This window comes from Lampetra fluviatilis, chromosome 33, assembly GCF_964198595.1.
Source record: "Lampetra fluviatilis chromosome 33, kcLamFluv1.1, whole genome shotgun sequence".
NCBI classification, from domain to species: Eukaryota; Metazoa; Chordata; class Hyperoartia; order Petromyzontiformes; family Petromyzontidae; genus Lampetra; species Lampetra fluviatilis.
In genome coordinates this window covers 11,099,145-11,126,821 of record NC_136307.1, presented here as the reverse complement: position 1 = coordinate 11,126,821, position 27,677 = coordinate 11,099,145, and the positions used below count along the sequence as shown (strand labels likewise).

General features: G+C 62.3%; 1 protein-coding gene across 3 annotated transcripts in view; it reads right to left on the bottom strand.

The window, feature by feature from the left end:
• LOC144944063 (uncharacterized) overlaps positions 1-27,677 on the bottom strand; it is a 110,125-nt gene that overhangs the window by 9,429 nt on the left and 73,019 nt on the right. For all 3 annotated transcript variants that reach the window (XM_078872110.1, XM_078872112.1, XM_078872111.1), the window contains exon 15: positions 23,708-27,418. In XM_078872110.1, coding sequence (XP_078728236.1) covers positions 23,708-27,418 — 3,711 coding nt within the window. The remainder of the gene's footprint in view (positions 1-23,707; positions 27,419-27,677) is intronic.

Below are 27,677 nucleotides of genomic sequence, written 5' to 3'. Positions count from 1 at the left end.
ACTGTGTGTGTCGTGGTGGGACTGTGTGTGTCGTGGTGGGACTGCGTGTGTCGTGGTGGGACTGCGTGTGTCGTGGTGGGACTGTGTGTGTCGTGGTGGGACTGCGTGTGTCGTGGTGGGACTGTGTGTGTCGTGGTGGGACTGTGTGTGTCATGGTGGGACTGTGTGTGTCGTGGTGGGACTATGTGTGTCGTGGTGGGACTGCGTGTGTCGTGGTGGGACTGTGTGTGTCGTGGTGGGACTGTGTGTGTCGTGGTGGGACTGTGTGTGTCGTGGTGGGACTATGTGTGTCGTGGTGGGACTGCGTGTGTCGTGGTGGGACTGTGTGTGTCGTGGTGGGACTGCGTGTGTCGTGGTGGGACTGTGCGTGTCGTGGTGGGACTGTGTGTGTCGTGGTGGGACTGTGTGTGTCGTGGTGGGACTGTGTGTGTCGTGGTGGGACTGTGTGTGTCATGGTGGGACTGCGTGTGTCGTGGTGGGACTGCGTGTGTCGTGGTGGGACTGCGTGTGTCGTGGTGGGACTGTGTGTGTCGTGGTGGGACTGCGTGTGTCGTGGTGGGACTGTGTGTGTCGTGGTGGGACTGCGTGTGTCGTGGTGGGACTGTGTGTGTCGTGGTGGGACTGTGTGTGTCGTGGTGGGACTGTGTGTGTCGTGGTGGGACTGTGTGTGTCGTGGTGGGACTGTGTGTGTCGTGGTGGGACTGTGTGTGTCGTGGTGGGACTGTGTGTGTCGTGGTGGGACTGCGTGTGTCGTGGTGGGACTGTGTGTGTCGTGGTGGGACTGTGTGTGTCGTGGTGGGACTGCGTGTGTCGTGGTGGGACTGTGTGTGTCGTGGTGGGACTGTGTGTGTCGTGGTGGGACTGCGTGTGTCGTGGTGGGACTGCGTGTGTCGTGGTGGGACTGCGTGTGTCGTGGTGGGACTGCGTGTGTCGTGGTGGGACTGCGTGTGTCGTGGTGGGACTGTGTGTGTCGTGGTGGGACTGCGTGTGTCGTGGTGGGACTGTGTGTGTCGTGGTGGGACTGCGTGTGTCGTGGTGAGACTGTGTGTGTCGTGGTGGGACTGTGCGTGTCGTGGTGGGACTGTGTGTGTCGTGGTGGGACTGTGTGTGTCGTGGTGGGACTGTGTGTGTCGTGGTGGGACTGTGTGTGTCGTGGTGGGACTGTGTGTGTCGTGGTGGGACTGCGTGTGTCGTGGTGGGACTGTGTGTGTCGTGGTGGGACTGTGTGTGTCGTGGTGGGACTGCGTGTGTCGTGGTGGGACTGTGTGTGTCGTGGTGGGACTGTGTGTGTCGTGGTGGGACTGCGTGTGTCGTGGTGGGACTGCGTGTGTCGTGGTGGGACTGCGTGTGTCGTGGTGGGACTGCGTGTGTCGTGGTGGGACTGCGTGTGTCGTGGTGGGACTGCGTGTGTCGTGGTGGGACTGCGTGTGTCGTGGTGGGACTGCGTGTGTCGTGGTGGGACTGCGTGTGTCGTGGTGGGACTGTGTGTGTCGTGGTGGGACTGTGCGTGTCGTGGTGGGACTGTGCGTGTCGTGGTGGGACTGCGTGTGTCGTGGTGGGACTGCGTGTGTCGTGGTGGGACTGTGTGTGTCGTGGTGGGACTGTGTGTGTCGTGGTGGGACTGTGCGTGTCGTGGTGGGACTGTGTGTGTCGTGGTGGGACTGCGTGTGTCGTGGTGGGACTGTGCGTGTCGTGGTGGCACTGTGTGTGTCGTGGTGGGACTGTGTGTGTCGTGGTGAGACTGTGTGTGTCGTGGTGGGACTGTGCGTGTCGTGGTGGCACTGTGTGTGTCGTGGTGGGACTGTGTGTGTCGTGGTGAGACTGTGTATGTCGTGGTGGGACTGCGTGTGTCGTGGTGGGACTGCGTGTGTCGTGGTGGGACTGTGCGTGTCGTGGTGGCACTGTGTGTGTCGTGGTGGGACTGTGTGTGTCGTGGTGGGACTGTGTGTGTCGTGGTGAGACTGTGTGTGTCGTGGTGGGACTGTGCGTGTCGTGGTGGCACTGTGTGTGTCGTGGTGGGACTGTGTGTGTCGTGGTGGCACTGTGTGTGTCGTGGTGGGACTGCGTGTGTCGTGGTGAGACTGTGTGTGTCGTGGTGGGACTGTGTGTGTCGTGGTGAGACTGCGTGTGTCGTGGTGGGACTGTGTGTGTCGTGGTGGGACTGCGTGTGTCGTGGTGGGACTGCGTGTGTCGTGGTGGGACTGCGTGTGTCGTGGTGGGACTGCGTGTGTCGTGGTGGGACTGTGTGTGTCGTGGTGGGACTGCGTGTGTCGTGGTGGGACTGCGTGTGTCGTGGTGGGACTGTGTGTGTCGTGGTGGGACTGCGTGTGTCGTGGTGGGACTGTGTGTGTCGTGGTGGGACTGCGTGTGTCGTGGTGGGACTGCGTGTGTCGTGGTGGGACTGCGTGTGTCGTGGTGGGACTGTGCGTGTCGTGGTGGGACTGCATGTGTCGTGGTGGGACTGTGTGTGTCGTGGTGGGACTGCGTGTGTCGTGGTGGGACTGTGTGTGTCGTGGTGGGACTGCGTGTGTCGTGGTGGGACTGCGTGTGTCGTGGTGGGACTGCGTGTGTCGTGGTGGGACTGCGTGTGTCGTGGTGAGACTGTGTGTGTCGTGGTGGGACTGCGTGTGTCGTGGTGGGACTGCGTGTGTCGTGGTGGGACTGTGCGTGTCGTGGTGGGACTGTGTGTGTCGTGGTGGGACTGTGTGTGTCGTGGTGGGACTGCGTGTGTCGTGGTGGGACTGCGTGTGTCGTGGTGGGACTGTGTGTGTCGTGGTGGGACTGCGTGTGTCGTGGTGGGACTGTGTGTGTCGTGGTGGGACTGTGTGTGTCATGGTGGGACTGTGTGTGTCGTGGTGGGACTATGTGTGTCGTGGTGGGACTGCGTGTGTCGTGGTGGGACTGTGTGTGTCGTGGTGGGACTGTGTGTGTCGTGGTGGGACTGTGTGTGTCGTGGTGGGACTATGTGTGTCGTGGTGGGACTGCGTGTGTCGTGGTGGGACTGTGTGTGTCGTGGTGGGACTGCGTGTGTCGTGGTGGGACTGTGCGTGTCGTGGTGGGACTGTGTGTGTCGTGGTGGGACTGTGTGTGTCGTGGTGGGACTGTGTGTGTCGTGGTGGGACTGTGTGTGTCATGGTGGGACTGCGTGTGTCGTGGTGGGACTGCGTGTGTCGTGGTGGGACTGCGTGTGTCGTGGTGGGACTGTGTGTGTCGTGGTGGGACTGCGTGTGTCGTGGTGGGACTGTGTGTGTCGTGGTGGGACTGCGTGTGTCGTGGTGGGACTGTGTGTGTCGTGGTGGGACTGTGTGTGTCGTGGTGGGACTGTGTGTGTCGTGGTGGGACTGTGTGTGTCGTGGTGGGACTGTGTGTGTCGTGGTGGGACTGTGTGTGTCGTGGTGGGACTGTGTGTGTCGTGGTGGGACTGCGTGTGTCGTGGTGGGACTGTGTGTGTCGTGGTGGGACTGCGTGTGTCGTGGTGGGACTGCGTGTGTCGTGGTGGGACTGTGTGTGTCGTGGTGGGACTGCGTGTGTCGTGGTGGGACTGTGTGTGTCGTGGTGGGACTGCGTGTGTCGTGGTGGGACTGTGTGTGTCGTGGTGGGACTGTGTGTGTCGTGGTGGGACTGTGTGTGTCGTGGTGGGACTGTGTGTGTCGTGGTGGGACTGTGTGTGTCGTGGTGGGACTGTGTGTGTCGTGGTGGGACTGTGTGTGTCGTGGTGGGACTGCGTGTGTCGTGGTGGGACTGTGTGTGTCGTGGTGGGACTGTGTGTGTCGTGGTGGGACTGCGTGTGTCGTGGTGGGACTGTGTGTGTCGTGGTGGGACTGTGTGTGTCGTGGTGGGACTGCGTGTGTCGTGGTGGGACTGCGTGTGTCGTGGTGGGACTGTGTGTGTCGTGGTGGGACTGTGTGTGTCGTGGTGGGACTGTGCGTGTCGTGGTGGGACTGTGTGTGTCGTGGTGGGACTGCGTGTGTCGTGGTGGGACTGTGCGTGTCGTGGTGGCACTGTGTGTGTCGTGGTGGGACTGTGTGTGTCGTGGTGAGACTGTGTGTGTCGTGGTGGGACTGTGCGTGTCGTGGTGGCACTGTGTGTGTCGTGGTGGGACTGTGTGTGTCGTGGTGAGACTGTGTATGTCGTGGTGGGACTGCGTGTGTCGTGGTGGGACTGCGTGTGTCGTGGTGGGACTGTGCGTGTCGTGGTGGCACTGTGTGTGTCGTGGTGGGACTGTGTGTGTCGTGGTGGGACTGTGTGTGTCGTGGTGAGACTGTGTGTGTCGTGGTGGGACTGTGCGTGTCGTGGTGGCACTGTGTGTGTCGTGGTGGGACTGTGTGTGTCGTGGTGGCACTGTGTGTGTCGTGGTGGGACTGCGTGTGTCGTGGTGAGACTGTGTGTGTCGTGGTGGGACTGTGTGTGTCGTGGTGAGACTGCGTGTGTCGTGGTGGGACTGTGTGTGTCGTGGTGGGACTGCGTGTGTCGTGGTGGGACTGCGTGTGTCGTGGTGGGACTGCGTGTGTCGTGGTGGGACTGCGTGTGTCGTGGTGGGACTGTGTGTGTCGTGGTGGGACTGCGTGTGTCGTGGTGGGACTGCGTGTGTCGTGGTGGGACTGTGTGTGTCGTGGTGGGACTGCGTGTGTCGTGGTGGGACTGTGTGTGTCGTGGTGGGACTGCGTGTGTCGTGGTGGGACTGCGTGTGTCGTGGTGGGACTGCGTGTGTCGTGGTGGGACTGTGCGTGTCGTGGTGGGACTGCATGTGTCGTGGTGGGACTGTGTGTGTCGTGGTGGGACTGCGTGTGTCGTGGTGGGACTGTGTGTGTCGTGGTGGGACTGCGTGTGTCGTGGTGGGACTGCGTGTGTCGTGGTGGGACTGCGTGTGTCGTGGTGGGACTGCGTGTGTCGTGGTGAGACTGTGTGTGTCGTGGTGGGACTGCGTGTGTCGTGGTGGGACTGCGTGTGTCGTGGTGGGACTGCGTGTGTCGTGGTGAGACTGTGTGTGTCGTGGTGGGACTGCGTGTGTCGTGGTGGGACTGCGTGTGTCGTGGTGGGACTGCGTGTGTCGTGGTGGGACTGCGTGTGTCGTGGTGGGACTGCGTGTGTCGTGGTGGGACTGTGTGTGTCGTGGTGGGACTGCGTGTGTCGTGGTGGGACTGCGTGTGTCGTGGTGGGACTGTGTGTGTCGTGGTGAGACTGTGTGTGTCGTGGTGAGACTGTGTGTGTCGTGGTGGGACTGTGTGTGTCGTGGTGAGACTGTGTGTGTCGTGGTGAGACTGTGTGTGTCGTGGTGGGACTGTGTGTGTCGTGGTGGGACTGCGTGTGTCGTGGTGGGACTGTGTGTGTCGTGGTGGGACTGTGTGTGTCGTGGTGAGACTGTGTGTGTCGTGGTGGTACTGTGTGTGTCGTGGTGGGACTGCGTGTGTCGTGGTGGGACTGCGTGTGTCGTGGTGGTACTGTGCGTGTCGTGGTGAGACTGTGTGTATCGTGGTGGGACTGTGCGTGTCGTGGTGGGACTGTGTGTGTCGTGGTGGGACTGTGTGTGTCGTGGTGGGACTGTGTGTGTCGTGGTGAGACTGTGTGTGTCGTGGTGGTACTGTGTGTGTCGTGGTGGGACTGCGTGTGTCGTGGTGGGACTGCGTGTGTCGTGGTGGTACTGTGCGTGTCGTGGTGGGACTGTGTGTGTCGTGGTGGGACTGTGTGTGTCGTGGTGAGACTGTGTGTGTCGTGGTGGTACTGTGTGTGTCGTGGTGGGACTGCGTGTGTCGTGGTGGGACTGCGTGTGTCGTGGTGGTACTGTGCGTGTCGTGGTGAGACTGTGTGTATCGTGGTGGGACTGTGCGTGTCGTGGTGGGGCTGTGTGTGTCGTGGTGGGACTGCGTGTGTCGTGGTGGGACTGCGTGTGTCGTGGTGGGACTGTGTGTGTCGTGGTGGGACTGTGTGTGTCGTGGTGGGACTGCGTGTGTCGTGGTGGGACTGTGTGTCGTGGTGGTACTGTGTGTGACGTGGTGGGACTGTGTGTGTCGTGGTGGGACTGTGTGTCGTGGTGGTACTGTGTGTGACGTGGTGGGACTGTGTGTGACGTGGTGGGACTGCGTGTGTCGTGGTGGGACTGTGTGTCGTGGTGGTACTGTGTGTGACGTGGTGGGACTGTGTGTCGTGGTGGGACTGTGTGTGTCGTGGTGGGACTGCGTGTGTCGTGGTGGGACTGTGTGTCGTGGTGGTACTGTGTGTGACGTGGTGGGACTGTGTGTGACGTGGTGGGACTGTGTGTGACGTGGTGGGACTGTGTGTGACGTGGTGGGACTGCGTGTGTCGTGGTGGGACTGTGTGTGACGTGGTGGGACTGTGTGTGACGTGGTGGGACTGTGTGTGACGTGGTGGGACTGTGTGTGACGTGGTGGGACTGTGTGACGTGGTGGGACTGTGTGTGTCGTGGTGGGACTGTGTGACGTGGTGGGACTGTGTGTGTCGTGGTGGGACTGTGTGACGTGGTGGGACTGCGTGTGTCGTGGTGGGACTGTGTGTGTCATGGTGGGACTGTGTGTGTCGTGGTGGGACTGTGTGTGTCGTGGTGGGACTGTGTGTGTCATGGTGAGACTGCGTGTGTCGTGGTGGGACTGTGTGTGTCGTGGTGGGACTGCGTGTGTCGTGGTGGGACTGTGTGTGTCGTGGTGGGACTGTGTGTGTCGTGGTGGGACTGTGTGTGTCATGGTGAGACTGCGTGTGTCGTGGTGGGACTGTGTGTGTCGTGGTGGGACTGTGTGTGTCGTGGTGGGACTGTGTGTGTCGTGGTGGGACTGTGTGTGTCATGGTGAGACTGTGTGTGTCGTGGTGGGACTGTGTGTGTCGTGGTGGGACTGTGTGTGTCGTGGTGGGACTGTGTGTGTCATGGTGAGACTGCGTGTGTCGTGGTGGGACTGTGTGTGTCGTGGTGGGACTGCGTGTGTCGTGGTGGGACTGTGTGTGTCGTGGTGGGACTGCGTGTGTCGTGGTGGGACTGTGTGTGTCGTGGTGGGACTGCGTGTGTCGTGGTGGGACTGCGTGTGTCGTGGTGGGACTGTGTGTGTCGTGGTGGGACTGCGTGTGTCATGGTGGGACTGTGTGACGTGGTGGGACTGTGTGTGACGTGGTGGGACTGTGTGTGTCGTGGTGGGACTGTGTGTGTCGTGGTGGGACTGTGTGACGTGGTGAGACTGTGTGTGTCGTGGTGGGACTGTGTGTGTCGTGGTGGGATTGTGTGACGTGGTGGGACTGTGTGTGTCGTGGTGGGACTGTGTGTGTCGTGGTGGGACTGTGTGACGTGGTGGGACTGCGTGTGTCGTGGTGGGACTGTGTGTGTCGTGGTGGGACTGTGTGACGTGGTGAGACTGTGTGTGTCGTGGTGGGACTGTGTGTGTCGTGGTGGGACTGTGTGTGTCGTGGTGGGACTGTGTGTGTCGTGGTGGGACTGTGTGACGTGGTGAGACTGTGTGTGTCGTGGTGGGACTGTGTGTGTCGTGGTGGGACTGCGTGTGTCGTGGTGGGACTGTGTGTGTCGTGGTGGGACTGCGTGTGTCGTGGTGGGACTGTGTGTGTCGTGGTGGGACTGTGTGTGTCGTGGTGGGACTGCGTGTGTCGTGGTGGGACTGTGTGTGTCGTGGTGGGACTGCGTGTGTCATGGTGGGACTGTGTGACGTGGTGGGACTGTGTGTGACGTGGTGGGACTGTGTGTGTCGTGGTGGGACTGTGTGTGTCGTGGTGGGACTGTGTGACGTGGTGAGACTGTGTGTGTCGTGGTGGGACTGTGTGTGTCGTGGTGGGACTGTGTGACGTGGTGGGACTGTGTGTGTCGTGGTGGGACTGTGTGTGTCATGGTGGGACTGTGTGACGTGGTGGGACTGCGTGTGTCGTGGTGGGACTGTGTGTGTAGTGGTGGGACTGTGTGACGTGGTGAGACTGTGTGTGTCGTGGTGGGACTGTGTGTGTCGTGGTGGGACTGTGTGTGTCGTGGTGGGACTGTGTGTGTCGTGGTGGGACTGTGTGACGTGGTGAGACTGTGTGTGTCGTGGTGGGACTGTGTGTGTCGTGGTGGGACTGTGTGACGTGGTGGGACTGCGTGTGTCGTGGTGGGACTGTGTGACGTGGTGGGACTGTGTGACGTGGTGAGACTGTGTGTGTCGTGGTGGGACTGTGTGTGTCGTGGTGGGACTGTGTGACGTGGTGAGACTGTGTGTGTCGTGGTGGGACTGTGTGACGTGGTGGGACTGTGTGTGTCGTGGTGGGACTGTGTGTGTCGTGGTGGGACTGTGTGACGTGGTGAGACTGCGTGTGTCGTGGTGGGACTGTGTGACGTGGTGAGACTGCGTGTGTCGTGGTGGGACTGTGTGACGTGGTGGGACTGTGTGTGTCGTGGTGAGACTGCGTGTGTCGTGGTGGGACTGTGTGACGTGGTGGGACTGTGCGTGTCGTGGTGGGACTGTGTGTGTCGTGGTGGGACTGTGTGACATGGTGGGACTGTGCGTGTCGTGGTGGGACTGTGTGTGTCGTGGTGGGACTGTGTGACGTGGTGAGACTGCGTGTGTCGTGGTGGGACTGTGTGACGTGGTGGGACTGTGTGTGTCGTGGTGAGACTGCGTGTGTCGTGGTGGGACTATGTGACGTGGTGGGACTGTGCGTGTCGTGGTGAGACTGTGTGTGTCGTGGTGGGACTGTGTGACGTGGTGGGACTGTGCGTGTCGTGGTGGGACTGTGTGTGTCGTGGTGGGACTGTGTGTGTCGTGGTGGGACTGTGTGACGTGGTGGGACTGCGTGTGTCGTGGTGGGACTGTGTGTGTCGTGGTGGGACTGTGTGACGTGGTGGGACAGCGTGTGTCGTGGTGGGACTGCGTGTGTCGTGGTGGTACTGTGTGTGTCGTGGTGGGACTGTGTGTGTCGTGGTGGGACTGTGTGACGTGGTGGGACTGCGTGGGTCGTGGTGGGACTGCGTGTGTCGTGGTGGGACTGTGTGTGTCGTGGTGGTACTGTGTGTGTCGTGGTGGGACTGTGTGTGTCGTGGTGGGACTGTGTGACGTGGTGGGACTGCGTGTGTCGTGGTGGGACTGTGTGTGTCGTGGTGGGACTGTGTGTGTCGTGGTGGGACTGTGTTTAGTGGTGGGACTGCGTGTGTCGTGGTGGGACTGCGTGTGTCGTGGTGGGACTGTGTGTGTCGTGGTGAGACTGTGTGTGTCGTGGTGAGACTGTGTGTGTCGTGGTGGGACTGTGTGTGTCGTGGTGAGACTGTGTGTGTCGTGGTGAGACTGTGTGTGTCGTGGTGGGACTGTGTGTGTCGTGGTGGGACTGCGTGTGTCGTGGTGGGACTGTGTGTGTCGTGGTGGGACTGTGTGTGTCGTGGTGAGACTGTGTGTGTCGTGGTGGTACTGTGTGTGTCGTGGTGGGACTGCGTGTGTCGTGGTGGGACTGCGTGTGTCGTGGTGGTACTGTGCGTGTCGTGGTGAGACTGTGTGTATCGTGGTGGGACTGTGCGTGTCGTGGTGGGACTGTGTGTGTCGTGGTGGGACTGTGTGTGTCGTGGTGGGACTGTGTGTGTCGTGGTGAGACTGTGTGTGTCGTGGTGGTACTGTGTGTGTCGTGGTGGGACTGCGTGTGTCGTGGTGGGACTGCGTGTGTCGTGGTGGTACTGTGCGTGTCGTGGTGGGACTGTGTGTGTCGTGGTGGGACTGTGTGTGTCGTGGTGAGACTGTGTGTGTCGTGGTGGTACTGTGTGTGTCGTGGTGGGACTGCGTGTGTCGTGGTGGGACTGCGTGTGTCGTGGTGGTACTGTGCGTGTCGTGGTGAGACTGTGTGTATCGTGGTGGGACTGTGCGTGTCGTGGTGGGGCTGTGTGTGTCGTGGTGGGACTGCGTGTGTCGTGGTGGGACTGCGTGTGTCGTGGTGGGACTGTGTGTGTCGTGGTGGGACTGTGTGTGTCGTGGTGGGACTGCGTGTGTCGTGGTGGGACTGTGTGTCGTGGTGGTACTGTGTGTGACGTGGTGGGACTGTGTGTGTCGTGGTGGGACTGTGTGTCGTGGTGGTACTGTGTGTGACGTGGTGGGACTGTGTGTGACGTGGTGGGACTGCGTGTGTCGTGGTGGGACTGTGTGTCGTGGTGGTACTGTGTGTGACGTGGTGGGACTGTGTGTCGTGGTGGGACTGTGTGTGTCGTGGTGGGACTGCGTGTGTCGTGGTGGGACTGTGTGTCGTGGTGGTACTGTGTGTGACGTGGTGGGACTGTGTGTGACGTGGTGGGACTGTGTGTGACGTGGTGGGACTGTGTGTGACGTGGTGGGACTGCGTGTGTCGTGGTGGGACTGTGTGTGACGTGGTGGGACTGTGTGTGACGTGGTGGGACTGTGTGTGACGTGGTGGGACTGTGTGTGACGTGGTGGGACTGTGTGACGTGGTGGGACTGTGTGTGTCGTGGTGGGACTGTGTGACGTGGTGGGACTGTGTGTGTCGTGGTGGGACTGTGTGACGTGGTGGGACTGCGTGTGTCGTGGTGGGACTGTGTGTGTCATGGTGGGACTGTGTGTGTCGTGGTGGGACTGTGTGTGTCGTGGTGGGACTGTGTGTGTCATGGTGAGACTGCGTGTGTCGTGGTGGGACTGTGTGTGTCGTGGTGGGACTGCGTGTGTCGTGGTGGGACTGTGTGTGTCGTGGTGGGACTGTGTGTGTCGTGGTGGGACTGTGTGTGTCATGGTGAGACTGCGTGTGTCGTGGTGGGACTGTGTGTGTCGTGGTGGGACTGTGTGTGTCGTGGTGGGACTGTGTGTGTCGTGGTGGGACTGTGTGTGTCATGGTGAGACTGTGTGTGTCGTGGTGGGACTGTGTGTGTCGTGGTGGGACTGTGTGTGTCGTGGTGGGACTGTGTGTGTCATGGTGAGACTGCGTGTGTCGTGGTGGGACTGTGTGTGTCGTGGTGGGACTGCGTGTGTCGTGGTGGGACTGTGTGTGTCGTGGTGGGACTGCGTGTGTCGTGGTGGGACTGTGTGTGTCGTGGTGGGACTGCGTGTGTCGTGGTGGGACTGCGTGTGTCGTGGTGGGACTGTGTGTGTCGTGGTGGGACTGCGTGTGTCATGGTGGGACTGTGTGACGTGGTGGGACTGTGTGTGACGTGGTGGGACTGTGTGTGTCGTGGTGGGACTGTGTGTGTCGTGGTGGGACTGTGTGACGTGGTGAGACTGTGTGTGTCGTGGTGGGACTGTGTGTGTCGTGGTGGGATTGTGTGACGTGGTGGGACTGTGTGTGTCGTGGTGGGACTGTGTGTGTCGTGGTGGGACTGTGTGACGTGGTGGGACTGCGTGTGTCGTGGTGGGACTGTGTGTGTCGTGGTGGGACTGTGTGACGTGGTGAGACTGTGTGTGTCGTGGTGGGACTGTGTGTGTCGTGGTGGGACTGTGTGTGTCGTGGTGGGACTGTGTGTGTCGTGGTGGGACTGTGTGACGTGGTGAGACTGTGTGTGTCGTGGTGGGACTGTGTGTGTCGTGGTGGGACTGCGTGTGTCGTGGTGGGACTGTGTGTGTCGTGGTGGGACTGCGTGTGTCGTGGTGGGACTGTGTGTGTCGTGGTGGGACTGTGTGTGTCGTGGTGGGACTGCGTGTGTCGTGGTGGGACTGTGTGTGTCGTGGTGGGACTGCGTGTGTCATGGTGGGACTGTGTGACGTGGTGGGACTGTGTGTGACGTGGTGGGACTGTGTGTGTCGTGGTGGGACTGTGTGTGTCGTGGTGGGACTGTGTGACGTGGTGAGACTGTGTGTGTCGTGGTGGGACTGTGTGTGTCGTGGTGGGACTGTGTGACGTGGTGGGACTGTGTGTGTCGTGGTGGGACTGTGTGTGTCGTGGTGGGACTGTGTGACGTGGTGGGACTGCGTGTGTCGTGGTGGGACTGTGTGTGTCGTGGTGGGACTGTGTGACGTGGTGAGACTGTGTGTGTCGTGGTGGGACTGTGTGTGTCGTGGTGGGACTGTGTGTGTCGTGGTGGGACTGTGTGTGTCGTGGTGGGACTGTGTGACGTGGTGAGACTGTGTGTGTCGTGGTGGGACTGTGTGTGTCGTGGTGGGACTGTGTGACGTGGTGGGACTGCGTGTGTCGTGGTGGGACTGTGTGACGTGGTGGGACTGTGTGACGTGGTGAGACTGTGTGTGTCGTGGTGGGACTGTGTGTGTCGTGGTGGGACTGTGTGACGTGGTGAGACTGTGTGTGTCGTGGTGGGACTGTGTGACGTGGTGGGACTGTGTGTGTCGTGGTGGGACTGTGTGTGTCGTGGTGGGACTGTGTGACGTGGTGAGACTGCGTGTGTCGTGGTGGGACTGTGTGACGTGGTGAGACTGCGTGTGTCGTGGTGGGACTGTGTGACGTGGTGGGACTGTGTGTGTCGTGGTGAGACTGCGTGTGTCGTGGTGGGACTGTGTGACGTGGTGGGACTGTGCGTGTCGTGGTGGGACTGTGTGTGTCGTGGTGGGACTGTGTGACATGGTGGGACTGTGCGTGTCGTGGTGGGACTGTGTGTGTCGTGGTGGGACTGTGTGACGTGGTGAGACTGCGTGTGTCGTGGTGGGACTGTGTGACGTGGTGGGACTGTGTGTGTCGTGGTGAGACTGCGTGTGTCGTGGTGGGACTGTGTGACGTGGTGGGACTGTGCGTGTCGTGGTGAGACTGTGTGTGTCGTGGTGGGACTGTGTGACGTGGTGGGACTGTGCGTGTCGTGGTGGGACTGTGTGTGTCGTGGTGGGACTGTGTGTGTCGTGGTGGGACTGTGTGACGTGGTGGGACTGCGTGTGTCGTGGTGGGACTGTGTGTGTCGTGGTGGGACTGTGTGACGTGGTGGGACAGCGTGTGTCGTGGTGGGACTGCGTGTGTCGTGGTGGTACTGTGTGTGTCGTGGTGGGACTGTGTGTGTCGTGGTGGGACTGTGTGACGTGGTGGGACTGCGTGGGTCGTGGTGGGACTGCGTGTGTCGTGGTGGGACTGTGTGTGTCGTGGTGGTACTGTGTGTGTCGTGGTGGGACTGTGTGTGTCGTGGTGGGACTGTGTGACGTGGTGGGACTGCGTGTGTCGTGGTGGGACTGTGTGTGTCGTGGTGGGACTGTGTGTGTCGTGGTGGGACTGTGTTTAGTGGTGGGACTGTGTGTGTCGTGGTGGGACTGCGTGTGTCGTGGTGGGACTGTGTGTGACGTGGTGGGACTGTGTGACGTGGTGGGACTGTGTGTGTCGTGGTGGGACTGTGTGTGTCGTGGTGGGACTGTGTGTGTCGTGGTGGGACTGTGTGACGTGGTGGGACTGTGTGTGTCGTGGTGGGACTGTGTGTGTCGTGGTGGGACTGCGCGTGTCGTGGTGGGACTGCGTGTGTCGTGGTGGGACTGTGTGTGACGTGGTGGGACTGTGTGTGTCGTGGTGGGACTGCGTGTGTCGTGGTGGGACTGTGTGTGTCGTGGTGGGACTGTGTGTGACGTGGTGGGACTGTGTGTGTCGTGGTGGGACTGCGCGTGTCGTGGTGGGACTGCGTGTGTCGTGGTGGGACTGTGTGTGTCGTGGTGGGACTGCGCGTGTCGTGGTGGGACTGTGTGTGTCGTGGTGGGACTGTGTGTGACGTGGTGGGACTGTGTGTGTCGTGGTGGGACTGTGTGTGTCGTGGTGGGACTGCGTGTGTCGTGGTGGGACTGTGTGTGTCGTGGTGGGACTGCGTGTGTCGTGGTGGGACTGTGTGTGTCGTGGTGGGACTGTGTGTGTCGTGGTGGGACTGCGTGTGTCGTGGTGGGACTGTGTGTGTCGTGGTGGGACTGCGTGTGTCGTGGTGGGACTGTGTGTGTCGTGGTGGGACTGTGTGTGTCGTGGTGGGACTGCGTGTGTCGTGGTGGGACTGCGTGTGTCGTGGTGGGACTGTGTGTGTCGTGGTGGGACTGCATGTGTCGTGGTGGGACTGCGTGTGTCGTGGTGGGACTGTGTGTGTCGTGGTGGGACTGCGTGTGTCGTGGTGGGACTGCGTGTGTCGTGGTGGGACTGCGTGTGTCGTGGTGGGACTGCGTGTGTCGTGGTGGGACTGCGTGTGTCGTGGTGGGACTGTGTGTGACGTGGTGGGACTGTGTGTGTCGTGGTGGGACTGTGTGTGTCGTGGTGGGACTGTGTGTGTCGTGGTGGGACTGTGTGTGACGTGGTGGGACTGAGTGTGTCGTGGTGGGACTGCGTGTGTCGTGGTGGGACTGTGTGTGTCGTGGTGGGACTGTGTGTGTCGTGGTGAGACTGTGTGTGTCGTGGTGAGACTGTGTGTGTCGTGGTGGGACTGTGTGTGTCGTGGTGGGACTGTGTGTGTCGTGGTGGGACTGTGCGTGTCGTGGTGGGACTGTGTGTGTCGTGGTGGGACTGTGTGTGTCGTGGTGGGACTGTGCGTGTCGTGGTGGGACTGTGTGTGTCGTGGTGGGACTGTGCGTGTCGTGGTGGGACTGTGTGTGTCGTGGTGGGACTGTGTGTGTCGTGGTGGGACTGTGTGTGTCGTGGTGGGACTGTGTGTGTCGTGGTGGGACTGTGTGTGTCGTGGTGAGACTGTGTGTGTCGTGGTGGGACTGTGTGTGTCGTGGTGGGACTGTGTGTGTCGTGGTGGGACTGTGCGTGTCGTGGTGGGACTGTGCGTGTCGTGGTGGGACTGTGTGTGTCGTGGTGGGACTGTGTGTGTCGTGGTGGGACTGTGTGTGTCGTGGTGGGACTGTGCGTGTCGTGGTGGGACTGTGCGTGTCGTGGTGGGACTGTGTGTGTCGTGGTGGGACTGCGTGTGTCGTGGTGGGACTGTGTGTGTCGTGGTGGGACTGTGCGTGTCGTGGTGGGACTGTGTGTGTCGGGGTGGGACTGTGTGTGACGTGGTGGGACTGTGTGTGTCGTGGTGGGACTGTGCGTGTCGTGGTGGGACTGCGTGTGTCGTGGTGGGACTGTGTGTGTCGTGGTGGGACTGCGTGTGTCGTGGTGGGACTGTGTGTGTCGTGGTGGGACTGTGCGTGTCGTGGTGGGACTGTGTGTGTCGGGGTGGGACTGTGTGTGACGTGGTGGGACTGTGTGACGTGGTGGGACTGCGTGTGTCGTGGTGGGACTGTGTGTGTCGTGGTGGGACTGTGTGTGTCGTGGTGGGACTGTGTGTGTCGTGGTGGGACTGTGTGTGTCGTGGTGGGACTGTGTGTGTCGTGGTGGGACTGTGTGTGTCGTGGTGGGACTGCGTGTGTCGTGGTGGGACTGCGTGTGTCGTGGTGGGACTGCGTGTGTCGTGGTGGGACTGCGTGTGTCGTGGTGGGACTGCGTGTGTCGTGGTGGGACTGCGTGTGTCGTGGTGGGACTGCGTGTGTCGTGGTGGGACTGTGTGTGTCGTGGTGGGACTGTGTGTGTCGTGGTGGGACTGTGTGTGTCGTGGTGGGACTGTGTGTGTCGTGGTGGGACTGTGTGTGTCGTGGTGGGACTGTGTGTGTCGTGGTGGGACTGCGTGTGTCGTGGTGGGACTGCGTGTGTCGTGGTGGGACTGCGTGTGTCGTGGTGGGACTGCGTGTGTCGTGGTGGGACTGTGTGTGTCGTGGTGGGACTGTGTGTGTCGTGGTGGGACTGTGTGTGTCGTGGTGGGACTGAGTGTGTCGTGGTGGGACTGCGTGTGTCGTGGTGGGACTGTGTGTGTCGTGGTGGGACTGTGTGTGTCGTGGTGGGACTGTGTGTGTCGTGGTGGGACTGTGTGTGTCGTGGTGGGACTGTGTGTGTCGTGGTGAGACTGCGTGTGTCGTCGTGGGACTGTGTGTGTCGTGGTGGGACTGCGTGTGTCGTGGTGGGACTGTGTGTGTCGTGGTGGGACTGCGTGTGTCGTGGTGGGACTGTGTGTGTCGTGGTGGGACTGCGTGTGTCGTGGTGAGACTGCGTGTGTCGTGGTGAGACTGTGTGTGTCGTGGTGAGACTGCGTGTGTCGTCGTGGGACTGCGTGTGTCGTGGTGGGACTGTGTGTGTCGTGGTGGGACTGTGTGTGTCGTGGTGGGACTGTGTGTGTCGTGGTGGGACTGTGTGTGTCGTGGTGGGACTGCGTGTGTCGTGGTGGGACTGTGTGTGTCGTGGTGGGACTGTGTGTGTCGTGGTGGGACTGCGTGTGTCGTGGTGGGACTGTGTGTGTCGTGGTGGGACTGCGTGACGTGGTGGGACTGCGTGTGTCGTGGTGGGACTGCGTGTGTCGTGGTGGGACTGTGTGTGTCGTGGTGGGACTGCGTGACGTGGTGGGACTGCGTGTGTCGGGGTGGGACTGTGTGTGACGTGGTGGGACTGTGTGACGTGGTGGGACTGCGTGTGTCGTGGTGGGACTGTGTGTGTCGTGGTGGGACTGTGTGTGTCGTGGTGGGACTGTGTGTGTCGTGGTGAGACTGCGTGTGTCGTGGTGAGACTGCGTGTGTCGTGGTGAGACTGCGTGTGTCGTCGTGGGACTGTGTGTGTCGTGGTGGGACTGCGTGTGTCGTGGTGGGACTGCGTGTGTCGTGGTGGGACTGTGTGTGTCGTGGTGGGACTGCGTGTGTCGTGGTGGGACTGCGTGTGTCGTGGTGGGACTGCGTGTGTCGTGGTGGGACTGTGTGTGTCGTGGTGGGACTGTGTGTGTCGTGGTGGGACTGTGTGTGTCGTGGTGGGACTGTGTGTGTCGTGGTGGGACTGTGTGTGTCGTGGTGGGACTGCGTGTGTCGTGGTGGGACTGCGTGTGTCGTGGTGGGACTGCGTGTGTCGTGGTGGGACTGTGTGTGTCGTGGTGGGACTGCGTGTGTCGTGGTGGGACTGTGTGTGTCGTGGTGGGACTGTGTGTGTCGTGGTGGGACTGTGTGTGTCGTGGTGGGACTGTGTGTGTCGTGGTGGGACTGTGTGTGTCGTGGTGGGACTGTGCGTGTCGTGGTGGGACTGTGTGTGTCGTGGTGAGACTGCGTGTGTCGTGGTGGGACTGTGTGTGTCGTGGTGAGACTGCGTGTGTCGTGGTGGGACTGTGTGTGACGTGGTGGGACTGCGTGTGTCGTGGTGGGACTGCGTGTGTCGTGGTGAGATTGCGTGTGTCGTGGTGGGACTGTGTGTGTCGTGGTGGGACTGCGTGTGTCGTGGTGAGACTGCGTGTGTCGTGGTGGGACTGTGTGTGACGTGGTGGGACTGCGTGTGTCGTGGTGGGACTGTGTGTGTCGTGGTGAGACTGCGTGTGTCGTGGTGGGACTGCGTGTGTCGTGGTGGGACTGCGTGTGTCGTGGTGGGACTGTGTGTGTCGTGGTGGGACTGTGTGTGTCGTGGTGGGACTGTGTGTGTCGTGGTGAGACTGCGTGTGTCGTGGTGAGACTGCGTGTGTCGTGGTGGGACTGCGTGTGTCGTGGTGGGACTGTGTGTGTCGTGGTGGGACTGTGTGTGTCGTGGTGGGACTGTGTGTGTCGTGGTGGTACTGCGTGTGACGTGGTGGGACTGCGTGTGTCGTGGTGGGACTGTGTGTGTCGTGGTGGGACTGTGTGTGTCGTGGTGGTACTGCGTGTGACGTGGTGGTACTGCGTGTGACGTGGTGGGACTGCGTGTGTCGTGGTGGGACTGTGTGTCGTGGTGGTACTGTGTGTGTCGTGGTGGGACTGTGTGTGTCGTGGTGGTACTGCGTGTGACGTGGTGAGACTGCGTGTGTCGTGGTGGTACTGTGTGTGACGTGGTGGGACTGTGTGTGACGTGGTGGGACTGCGTGTGACGTGGTGGGACTGTGTGTGACGTGGTGGGACTGTGTGACGTGGTGGGACTGCGCGTGTCGTGGTGGGACTGTGTGTGACGTGGTGGGACTGTGTGTGTCGTGGTGGTACTGTGTGTGACGTGGTGGGACTGTGTGTGACGTGGTGGGACTGTGTGTGTCGTGGTGGGACTGAGTGACGTGGTGGGACTGCGCGTGTCGTGGTGGGACTGTGTGTGCCGTGGTGGGACTGTGTGTGTCGTGGTGGGACTGTGTGTGATGTGGTGGACTGTGTGTGTCGTGGTGGGACTGTGTGTGTCGTGGTGGGACTGTGTGTGTCGTGGTGAGACTGCGTGTGTCGTGGTGGGACTGTGTGTGACGTGGTGGGACTGCGTGTGTCGTGGTGGGACTGTGTGTGTCGTGGTGAGACTGCGTGTGTCGTGGTGGGACTGCGTGTGTCGTGGTGGGACTGCGTGTGTCGTGGTGGGACTGTGTGTGTCGTGGTGGGACTGTGTGTGTCGTGGTGGGACTGTGTGTGTCGTGGTGAGACTGCGTGTGTCGTGGTGAGACTGCGTGTGTCGTGGTGGGACTGCGTGTGTCGTGGTGGGACTGTGTGTGTCGTGGTGGGACTGTGTGTGTCGTGGTGGGACTGTGTGTGTCGTGGTGGTACTGCGTGTGACGTGGTGGGACTGCGTGTGTCGTGGTGGGACTGTGTGTGTCGTGGTGGGACTGTGTGTGTCGTGGTGGTACTGCGTGTGACGTGGTGGTACTGCGTGTGACGTGGTGGGACTGCGTGTGTCGTGGTGGGACTGTGTGTCGTGGTGGTACTGTGTGTGTCGTGGTGGGACTGTGTGTGTCGTGGTGGTACTGCGTGTGACGTGGTGAGACTGCGTGTGTCGTGGTGGTACTGTGTGTGACGTGGTGGGACTGTGTGTGACGTGGTGGGACTGTGTGTGACGTGGTGGGACTGTGTGTGACGTGGTGGGACTGTGTGACGTGGTGGGACTGCGCGTGTCGTGGTGGGACTGTGTGTGACGTGGTGGGACTGTGTGTGTCGTGGTGGTACTGTGTGTGACGTGGTGGGACTGTGTGTGACGTGGTGGGACTGTGTGTGTCGTGGTGGGACTGAGTGACGTGGTGGGACTGCGCGTGTCGTGGTGGGACTGTGTGTGCCGTGGTGGGACTGTGTGTGTCGTGGTGGGACTGTGTGTGATGTGGTGGACTGTGTGTGTCGTGGTGAGACTGTGTGTGCCGTGGTGGGACTGTGTATGACGTGGTGGGACTGTGTGTGTCGTGGTGGGACTGTGTGTGATGTGGTGGACTGCGTGTGTCGTGGTGAGACTGTGTGTGCCGTGGTGGGACTGCGTGTGTCGTGGTGGGACTGTGCGTGTCGTGGTGGGACTGTGTGTCGTGGTGAGACTGCGTGTGTCGTGGTGGGACTGTGTGTGACGTGGTGGGACTGCGTGTGTCGTGGTGGGACTGCGTGTGTCGTGGTGAGATTGCGTGTGTCGTGGTGAGACTGCGTGTGTCGTGGTGGGACTGCGTGTGTCGTGGTGGGACTGTGTGTGTCGTGGTGGGACTGCGTGTGTCGTGGTGGGACTGCGTGTGTCGTGGTGGGACTGTGTGTGTCGTGGTGGGACTGTGTGTGTCGTGGTGGGACTGTGTGTGTCGTGGTGGGACTGTGTGTGTCGTGGTGGGACTGTGTGTGTCGTGGTGGGACTGTGTGTGTCGTGGTGGGACTGTGTGTGTTGTGGTGGGACTGTGCGTGTCGTGGTGGGACTGTGTGTGTCGTGGTGGGACTGTGTGTGTCGTGGTGGGACTGTGTGTGTCGTGGTGGGACTGTGCATGTCGTGGTGGGACTGTGTGTGTCGTGGTGAGACTGCGTGTGTCGTGGTGGGACTGTGTGTGTCGTGGTGAGACTGCGTGTGTCGTGGTGGGACTGTGTGTGACGTGGTGGGACTGCGTGTGTCGTGGTGGGACTGCGTGTGTCGTGGTGAGATTGCGTGTGTCGTGGTGGGACTGTGTGTGTCGTGGTGGGACTGTGTGTGTCGTGGTGAGACTGCGTGTGTCGTGGTGGGACTGCGTGTGTCGTGGTGGGACTGTGTGTGTCGTGGTGGGACTGTGTGTGTCGTGGTGAGACTGCGTGTGTCGTGGTGAGACTGTGTGTGTCGTGGTGAGACTGCGTGTGTCGTGGTGAGACTGTGTGTGTCGTGGTGGGACTGCGTGTGTCGTGGTGGGACTGTGTGTGTCGTGGTGGGACTGTGTGTGACGTGGTGAGACTGTGTGTGTCGTGGTGGGACTGCGTGTGTCGTGGTGAGACTGTGTGTGTCGTGGTGGGACTGCGTGTGTCGTGGTGGGACTGTGTGTGTCGTGGTGAGACTGCGTGTGTCGTGGTGAGACTGCGTGTGTCGTGGTGAGACTGCGTGTGTCGTCGTGGGACTGTGTGTGTCGTGGTGGGACTGCGTGTGTCGTGGTGGGACTGCGTGTGTCGTGGTGGGACTGTGTGTGTCGTGGTGGGACTGCGTGTGTCGTGGTGGGACTGTGTGTGTCGTGGTGGGACTGCGTGTGTCGTGGTGGGACTGTGTGTGTCGTGGTGAGACTGCGTGTGTCGTGGTGGGACTGTGTGTGTCGTGGTGGGACTGTGTGTGTCGTGGTGGGACTGCGTGTGTCGTGGTGGGACTGCGTGTGTCGTGGTGGGACTGCGTGTGTCGTGGTGGGACTGCGTGTGTCGTGGTGGGACTGTGTGTGTCGTGGTGGGACTGCGTGTGTCGTGGTGGGACTGTGTGTGTCGTGGTGGGACTGTGTGTGTCGTGGTGGGACTGTGTGTGTCGTGGTGGGACTGTGTGTGTCGTGGTGGGACTGTGTGTGTCGTGGTGGGACTGTGCGTGTCGTGGTGGGACTGTGTGTGTCGTGGTGAGACTGCGTGTGTCGTGGTGGGACTGTGTGTGTCGTGGTGAGACTGCGTGTGTCGTGGTGGTACTGTGTGTGACGTGGTGGGACTGCGTGTGTCGTGGTGGGACTGCGTGTGTCGTGGTGAGATTGCGTGTGTCGTGGTGGGACTGTGTGTGTCGTGGTGGGACTGTGTGTGTCGTGGTGAGACTGCGTGTGTCGTGGTGGGACTGCGTGTGTCGTGGTGGGACTGTGTGTGTCGTGGTGGGACTGTGTGTGTCGTGGTGGGACTGTGTGTGTCGTGGTGGTACTGCGTGTGACGTGGTGGGACTGCGTGTGTCGTGGTGGGACTGTGTGTGTCGTGGTGGGACTGTGTGTGTCGTGGTGGTACTGCGTGTGACGTGGTGGTACTGCGTGTGACGTGGTGGGACTGCGTGTGTCGTGGTGGGACTGTGTGTCGTGGTGGTACTGTGTGTGTCGTGGTGGGACTGTGTGTGTCGTGGTGGTACTGCGTGTGACGTGGTGAGACTGCGTGTGTCGTGGTGGTACTGTGTGTGACGTGGTGGGACTGTGTGTGACGTGGTGGGACTGTGTGTGACGTGGTGGGACTGTGTGACGTGGTGGGACTGCGCGTGTCGTGGTGGGACTGTGTGTGACGTGGTGGGACTGTGTGTGTCGTGGTGGTACTGTGTGTGACGTGGTGGGACTGTGTGTGACGTGGTGGGACTGTGTGTGTCGTGGTGGGACTGAGTGACGTGGTGGGACTGCGCGTGTCGTGGTGGGACTGTGTGTGCCGTGGTGGGACTGTGTGTGTCGTGGTGGGACTGTGTGTGATGTGGTGGACTGTGTGTGTCGTGGTGAGACTGTGTGTGCCGTGGTGGGACTGTGTATGACGTGGTGGGACTGTGTGTGTCGTGGTGGGACTGTGTGTGATGTGGTGGACTGCGTGTGTCGTGGTGAGACTGTGTGTGCCGTGGTGGGACTGTGTATGACGTGGTGGGACTGTGTGTGACGTGGTGGGACTGTGTGTGACGTGGTGGGACTGTGTGTGACTTGGTGGGACTGTGTGTGACGTGGTGGGACTGTGTGTGACGTGGTGGAACTGTGTGTGTCGTGATGGACTGTGTGTGACATGGTGGGACTGTGTGTGACGTGGTGGGACTGTGTGTGACGTGGTGGGACTGTGTGTGACGTGGTGGGACTGTGCGTGTCGTGGTGGGACTGCGTGTGTCGTGGTGGGACTGCGTGTGTCGTGGTGAGACTGCGTGTGCCGTGGTGGGACTGCGTGTGCCGTGGTGGGACTGCGTGTGTCATGGTGAGACTGCGTGTGCCGTGGTGGGACTGTGTGTTCTGCGGCGAAGCGGTGTCACAGGCGACAACGCGTTGAGATTTCAGGTGTTCCAGCGACGCCGCCATCGCAACCACGGCACTCAGAAACTGGGCCGGCAACATCGCCCCGCTGCCCAGCGCTCCGATCCAGTGGAATTCCACAGCCCCGGCAGCGTAACCTCCCCTCCCCCCCACACCGCTCCCCCACCACCACCACCACCCCCCGCCGGACCCACTGCCTTCTCCCCACTCGCCACGACCGCCCCCCCCCTCTCCCCCCACCTCCACCGCCCCACCGTCCCGCGGAGGAACAGAAGGCTCTTTGTGGCGGAGCGAGCGTGTCTGCGGGAACAGAGCTCGCCCGCTCGCTCGCCCTCCCGCTCGCCCTCCCGCTCGCTCGCTGGGCCGGCGTCCAGCCCACAATTCATTCTCGCGGACAGCCTCGTTGCTCTCGGGCCTCGAATTAAGCGTGAGTGGCGTGGCGAGTGGCCGCTCCGCTGTGTATTGCTGCAGCCATGCGTGGGACGACGCCAGGTGCTGCTGCTGCTGGTTGATGCAGTCCGCCAACCCCAGCCCACTCTCAGTGAGCTGCAGCGGTGGGGTGACGTGGAGGAGGTGGTGAGAGGCGAGGAGTCGATGGATGTGGTGTGGAGGCCGCCTCTGGGATCCGGCGCTTTGGGAGACTCGGGTTGGCGGATGGCGCGATGATTTGCGAGACTCCAAAACCCAGCGGGCTACGACGTGGCCAGGAAATGGTCGCACAGCGAGGGTGTTTATGAGCCCCGTCTGTGTGGACCTTTGAGAGTTGTCCCCTCGCATGAGCGGTGGGCTTTTCCCCGGGTTCTCCAGTTCCTTGCCGCGTGCGAATAATAAATTCCTCAACGTGGAATTGGCCCTCGTGAAAATGAGTCTCGGTGAGACTTTCCCCGGATAAATAAACGGCCCTGTTATTTAATAATTTGACGGACATGTGCACGGCGAAAAAAAGAAAAATCGCACCACGTGACCTTGACACAGCCAAGTTAAACACCAACAGGCCGCCCGCACGCTCTACACTGGGGGAGCATCAATCTTCAGAGGGCTTCGTCACTCCGCACGGGAGCTCCGCGATGAACGGGCGAGATCGATCCGCTGCTGGATGAAGACCACCCCGACACGTTTTGGCGCGTTGCCGACAGTCCACCTCGTGCCGGTGCGCGAGCCGATCTCACCGCTCCATCTCCGCGGCGGGCGTCAGGCAGATCGTCATTTTTGTTTCACGAAATGTAAACTGACGATGGCGTAGATGCAGTTACGAATGAATGACTGAATGAATGACTGAATGAATGACTGAATGACTGAATGAATGACTGAATGACTGAATGAATGACTGAATGACTGAATGAATGACTGAATGAATGACTGAATGACTGACTGAATGAATGCTTTCACGATAATGACCCGCCTGCTTCCGCCAAGCCCGCCGTAACAAGTTCGCGTGATTACCTTCAAGCGGAAGGGACTCCGCTAGAGGGAGCTCTAGGGAGCCCCTCTAGAGGTTAACTTTGGCCTACCCTTACATTTGTGGGAGTACCCACACTTCACTGCACGCGGCCTGCCAATCAACTAAATGAGGTTTATGCATATATATATACTTCTGGGTGAACAAAGACGATGTGTGAGTAGATTTAATAAACACGATTTCAACTTCCACGCCGGGAGATGGAATCGAAGCGGCGCCCTCTTGATTGCAATTTCCACGCACTGCTAACCGTTACGGCACCACTGTGGGCACCACCCGAACCGAAGTCCCGAACCGTGCGGGGCCTTTACCTGCTTCACCGCGGCGACGACGGCGTCCTGCTGCGTGCGCCTGGGGGCCGTCGTGCCGCCCGTGTTTCCGTTGCCGGGGCCTACGAGGTCGTTCTTGTTGCGGTCCTGCCCTCGCGTCCACGCGGCGACCCCGACGCCGCCCGTGGGCTTGGGGGAACGCCGCTTGCCGCTCCTCTCCGTCGGTTGGCTGCTGTTGCTGTTCTCGTCCAGGCCAGTGTCCTCCTGCTGCAGACTCTGTAGGCTCCGGTTCGCCTGCTCCTGCTCCTCCTCATCCTCCTCTTCCTCCGGTGTGGGAGGCGCTCCGGCGGGAGACGCTGCGGGAGACGTGGCGGGAGACACGGTGGGAGAGGCGGATGGTGCTCCGTTGGGAGACGTGGCGGGCGACGTGGCGGGAGAGGCAGGTGGTGCTCCGTTGGGAGACGCGGCGGACGACGTTGCGGGATACGTGGCGGGAGAGGCTGGCGGCGCTCCATCGGGAGACGAGGCGGGAGATCCCGTGAGAGACGTTACGGAAGACACCGCGGGAGACGCGGGAGCGCCGGTCGGGTGCGGGAGGCTACTGGATCGGCGTGGCGGGGGAGGCGGGGGGTTCCGAGGCGGAGGCAGCGGCGGGAGCGGCCGGCGAGGCGGCAGCAGCGGAGGGGCCGAGCCCTCGGGTGACGGTGCGGCGGCCTCCTCCGGAGCGCCGGCCGTCCCCCGCATCTCCGTCTCGCTCGTGGCGCCCGGTCGCCCGGCAGGAGGTGGCAGGGACGCCGACGGCGCTCCGGCCCCTGGCCGTGGTGCTTCGGCGGCAACGCCGCGCTCCCCGTCCTCCTCGGAGCGCGTGTCCTCGTCAAGCGGCAGCAGCGGCGTGCTGGACATGTCGTCGTCGCAGCTGCTCAGCTCCCAGGCGCACTCGCTGTCACGCAGCGCCACGTAGGAGTACGCGGCGGCCTTGCGCGGCTCGCCGGCGTGCGGCGCCGGCTTCGACCGCTCGCTCCTCTGCCTGAAGGAGGACGTGCGGTTGAGGACGGAGCCGCCACCCCCGCTCTGTGCGGACATCTTGACGAGCGCCGCCGACGCGATCTCGATGATCTCGGTCACGTAGCGGCACACGCCACGCGCCGGCCTCGCGGTGCCGGTCTCCGGGGAGGCGAGCTCACCCTCCTCCTCCTCCCGACGCCGCCGCAGCGGTGCCACCATTGTCGCTTCGAAGCAGCTTAGCTGCGCTTCCATCGCCAGCGTGAGCGCGTCCGCGCGGGGCCGCAGCGGCGTCACGGCGGCGCAGTCGATCTCCACCGAGTCCGGGCCGACGTCCGAGATGCGCGAGAACGAGAGGGACGAGGCGGAGCTGCTCCGCGTGACGCCGCCCGCCTCCCTCGTCGTGGAGAAGGGCACCGGCAGCATCGGAGTCGTCGGCTGGAGCACGGAAGGCTCGGCCGAGCACCACAAACGACTACCCGGCGGCGGCGGCGACGGCTCCGGCCCGCCTGCATCTCCCGCCGCGAGCTCGTCCCCGCGCGCCGGCGGGTGGCTCCACCTCTGGTGCGACTTCTTGACGAGGCGGTGGCCCTTGCCGGCCGCGCCGGTGGTGCCGCGCTCTGCACCGTCCTCCCGGGCGGCCCGGGCGGAGACCGCAGCCTGCGCGAAGGACGCCATCTTCTTCTTGTTCTTCTTCTCGGCAAGAAAGTCCCTCTGGGAAATGGGCCGGCCCTCCGGCGCGTAGAGCGTCTCCCCCTCCGGGTTCTCAAAGCACAGGCTGTCCTCCTCGAAGGACGACAGGTACGGCGACTCGTCCACGTTGCCGTTCTCGAAGTCGGCGTTGCTCGCCGAGCCGGGGTCGGCCGCTCCCCGGAACGTTCCGGGCGGGAGAAGGCCGCCCTCGTCCGCTGCGCACGACGGGTTCACGAGGGTGGTGGCCAGTGGGTCGGGACGCGAGAACCGCGCGTAGAACGTTCCGAATGGCCGTCCGGCGGCGCCATCGCCGCCGCCGCCGAGAACCGCGGTGAGGCCCTGCAGGTGGGCCGCATCCCACGCCGGCCGCAGGTAGAAGCCCTGGTTCGCCGTGGTCGTGGCGGCGCACTCGTCCTCCGAGAAGCTCTCGCTGTCGTCGCTGTCGTCGTCGTCGTCGTCCTCGTCCCAACTGCCCGAGCTGGACGAGCTCTCCTCATCCACGCAGAAGCCGTCCTCGTCGCCGCCGCCGTTGTCGCCCTCTTCATCGTCGCTCAGGGTCACTGTGGAACTGGACAGGAGGTCCGTGTCGTCGTCGCCGTCATCGTCCGAGCAGACGGACGTGCCCGAGATGTTGACGATCATGCTCACGCTCGCGTCCTCCGCCGGCGAGGCGCTCGGCTCGCCGCGGTCATCGGACGTCAGCGAGACGTCCTCGCAGCTCCCGTCCGACGGCTCCGAGATGGAGGCGGCCGAGTTCTCGCGCCCGCGGGGCCTCCCCTCCGGCGGGGGATGAGCGCCCGGCGCCGAGGGCCGTGCCGAGACGCTCTCCGGCGCCGCGCCCGACGCGCCGCCGCGCGCCGCTCGCCCGCCCAGGCGGCCGCTCGCCTTTTCCAGCTGCTGCAGGAGCTCCAGCGTGGCCTCGCTGAGGTAGCCGGCGGCGGCGGCGGCGACCCCCGTGGCCGCGCTCCTGTCCGCCGGCGCACCGCTGTGGTAGTAGCACTCCTCCCCGCCCATGCACGTGGAGTCGGCGGACGAATTCATCGACGGGAGGTCGCGCTCGTCCTCCGTGAGCGACGCCGACGACGTGGGGCTGGGTGGCTCCGGCGCAGCGGCGGCGCCGGCGCCGGCGTCGCGGAGCGGCGGCGTCTTCTCCGCCGCCCCGGGGTCGTCGCGATCGGGGAGACAATAACGAGACAGAGAAGGAGGAGGCGACTGCACATCGGGGACCTGCGCCCCGGAAAACCCCGCGGACGTCGTCACGTGGGGCGCGCGCCCCGGCTCTTCTGGAAAGTGGCCGTTGTCGTAGAAGCCGAGAGGCCTCGCCGGCCGGTTGGGCGTCTCGCGGTCGTCCTCATCCGGGCGGTTTCGCCGCGACGCTCGCCTCTCGTCGGCCGCGTCCCCCTTCTCCGGGCAGCGCTCGCCCGTCGCGGCGCGGACGTCTCCCGCCCCGCCGGGCGCCGCGTCGTCGCCCGGCGGCCGCGAGTCGGACATGGTGGCGGCGTCGCCCTCGCTCGCGATGCCGCTTTCGCACTCGCCCGTCACGCCCGGCGTCCCCCAGCCGTCGCCCAGCAGCCCGTCCAGGAGGTTGAGCAGCGACTCGGTGGAGGAGAAGGAGGAGTCCTTGCTGGCGCTCTTCACCAGGCCCTTGGCCTTGCCCGGCCCACGGAGGCCGAAGCCGCCGTCGAGCGGCAGGGTGGGGTCGGCGTCCAGGAAAACGTCGTGCACGCTGTACACCTGGTAGACGAGCGAGCCGCCCGGCTCGTACGACATCCCTCCTCCTCCCCCTGCTCTCCCTTCCTCTTCCTCCTCCTCATCGTTTTTCTCCTTCGTCGTCGCCCGCGGAGCCCGGCCGCGGGGCGCCGAGGCGGAGAAGTACGCGCTGGTGGGGTCGTCGTCCGCGTGCTCCTCCTCGGCGTGCTTCCCCTCGTCGTGCTCGCCGTCGTCATCGAAGGTGGAGGTGATGAGCTCGTTGTCCAGGTCGGTCTCGTCCCACTCGAGCGCCTCGTCGCTCGAGCAGCACAGGTCGGCGAGCGACGCGTCCACGTGCCGCAGCGGCGCCTGCGCGCGCGGGGAGTGGGGCGGTTACTGCGTATGTGTGTGTACGTGGGTATCTGTGTGTGTCTGTGTTTGTACGTGTGTGTACGTGTGGAGCGGTGGTGTAGCGGTTAGCGCGCTGCGCTAGGAACCTGGCGACCCGGGTTCGATTCCCGCTCATGGCCAATACCAGTGGTGACGATTACAGTGTAACAAATGTTTATTTTGTTCCTGAGTCGTAAGTGTTATTTCCTAATTGCTTATGCCTCAAAAGTACAGAAAA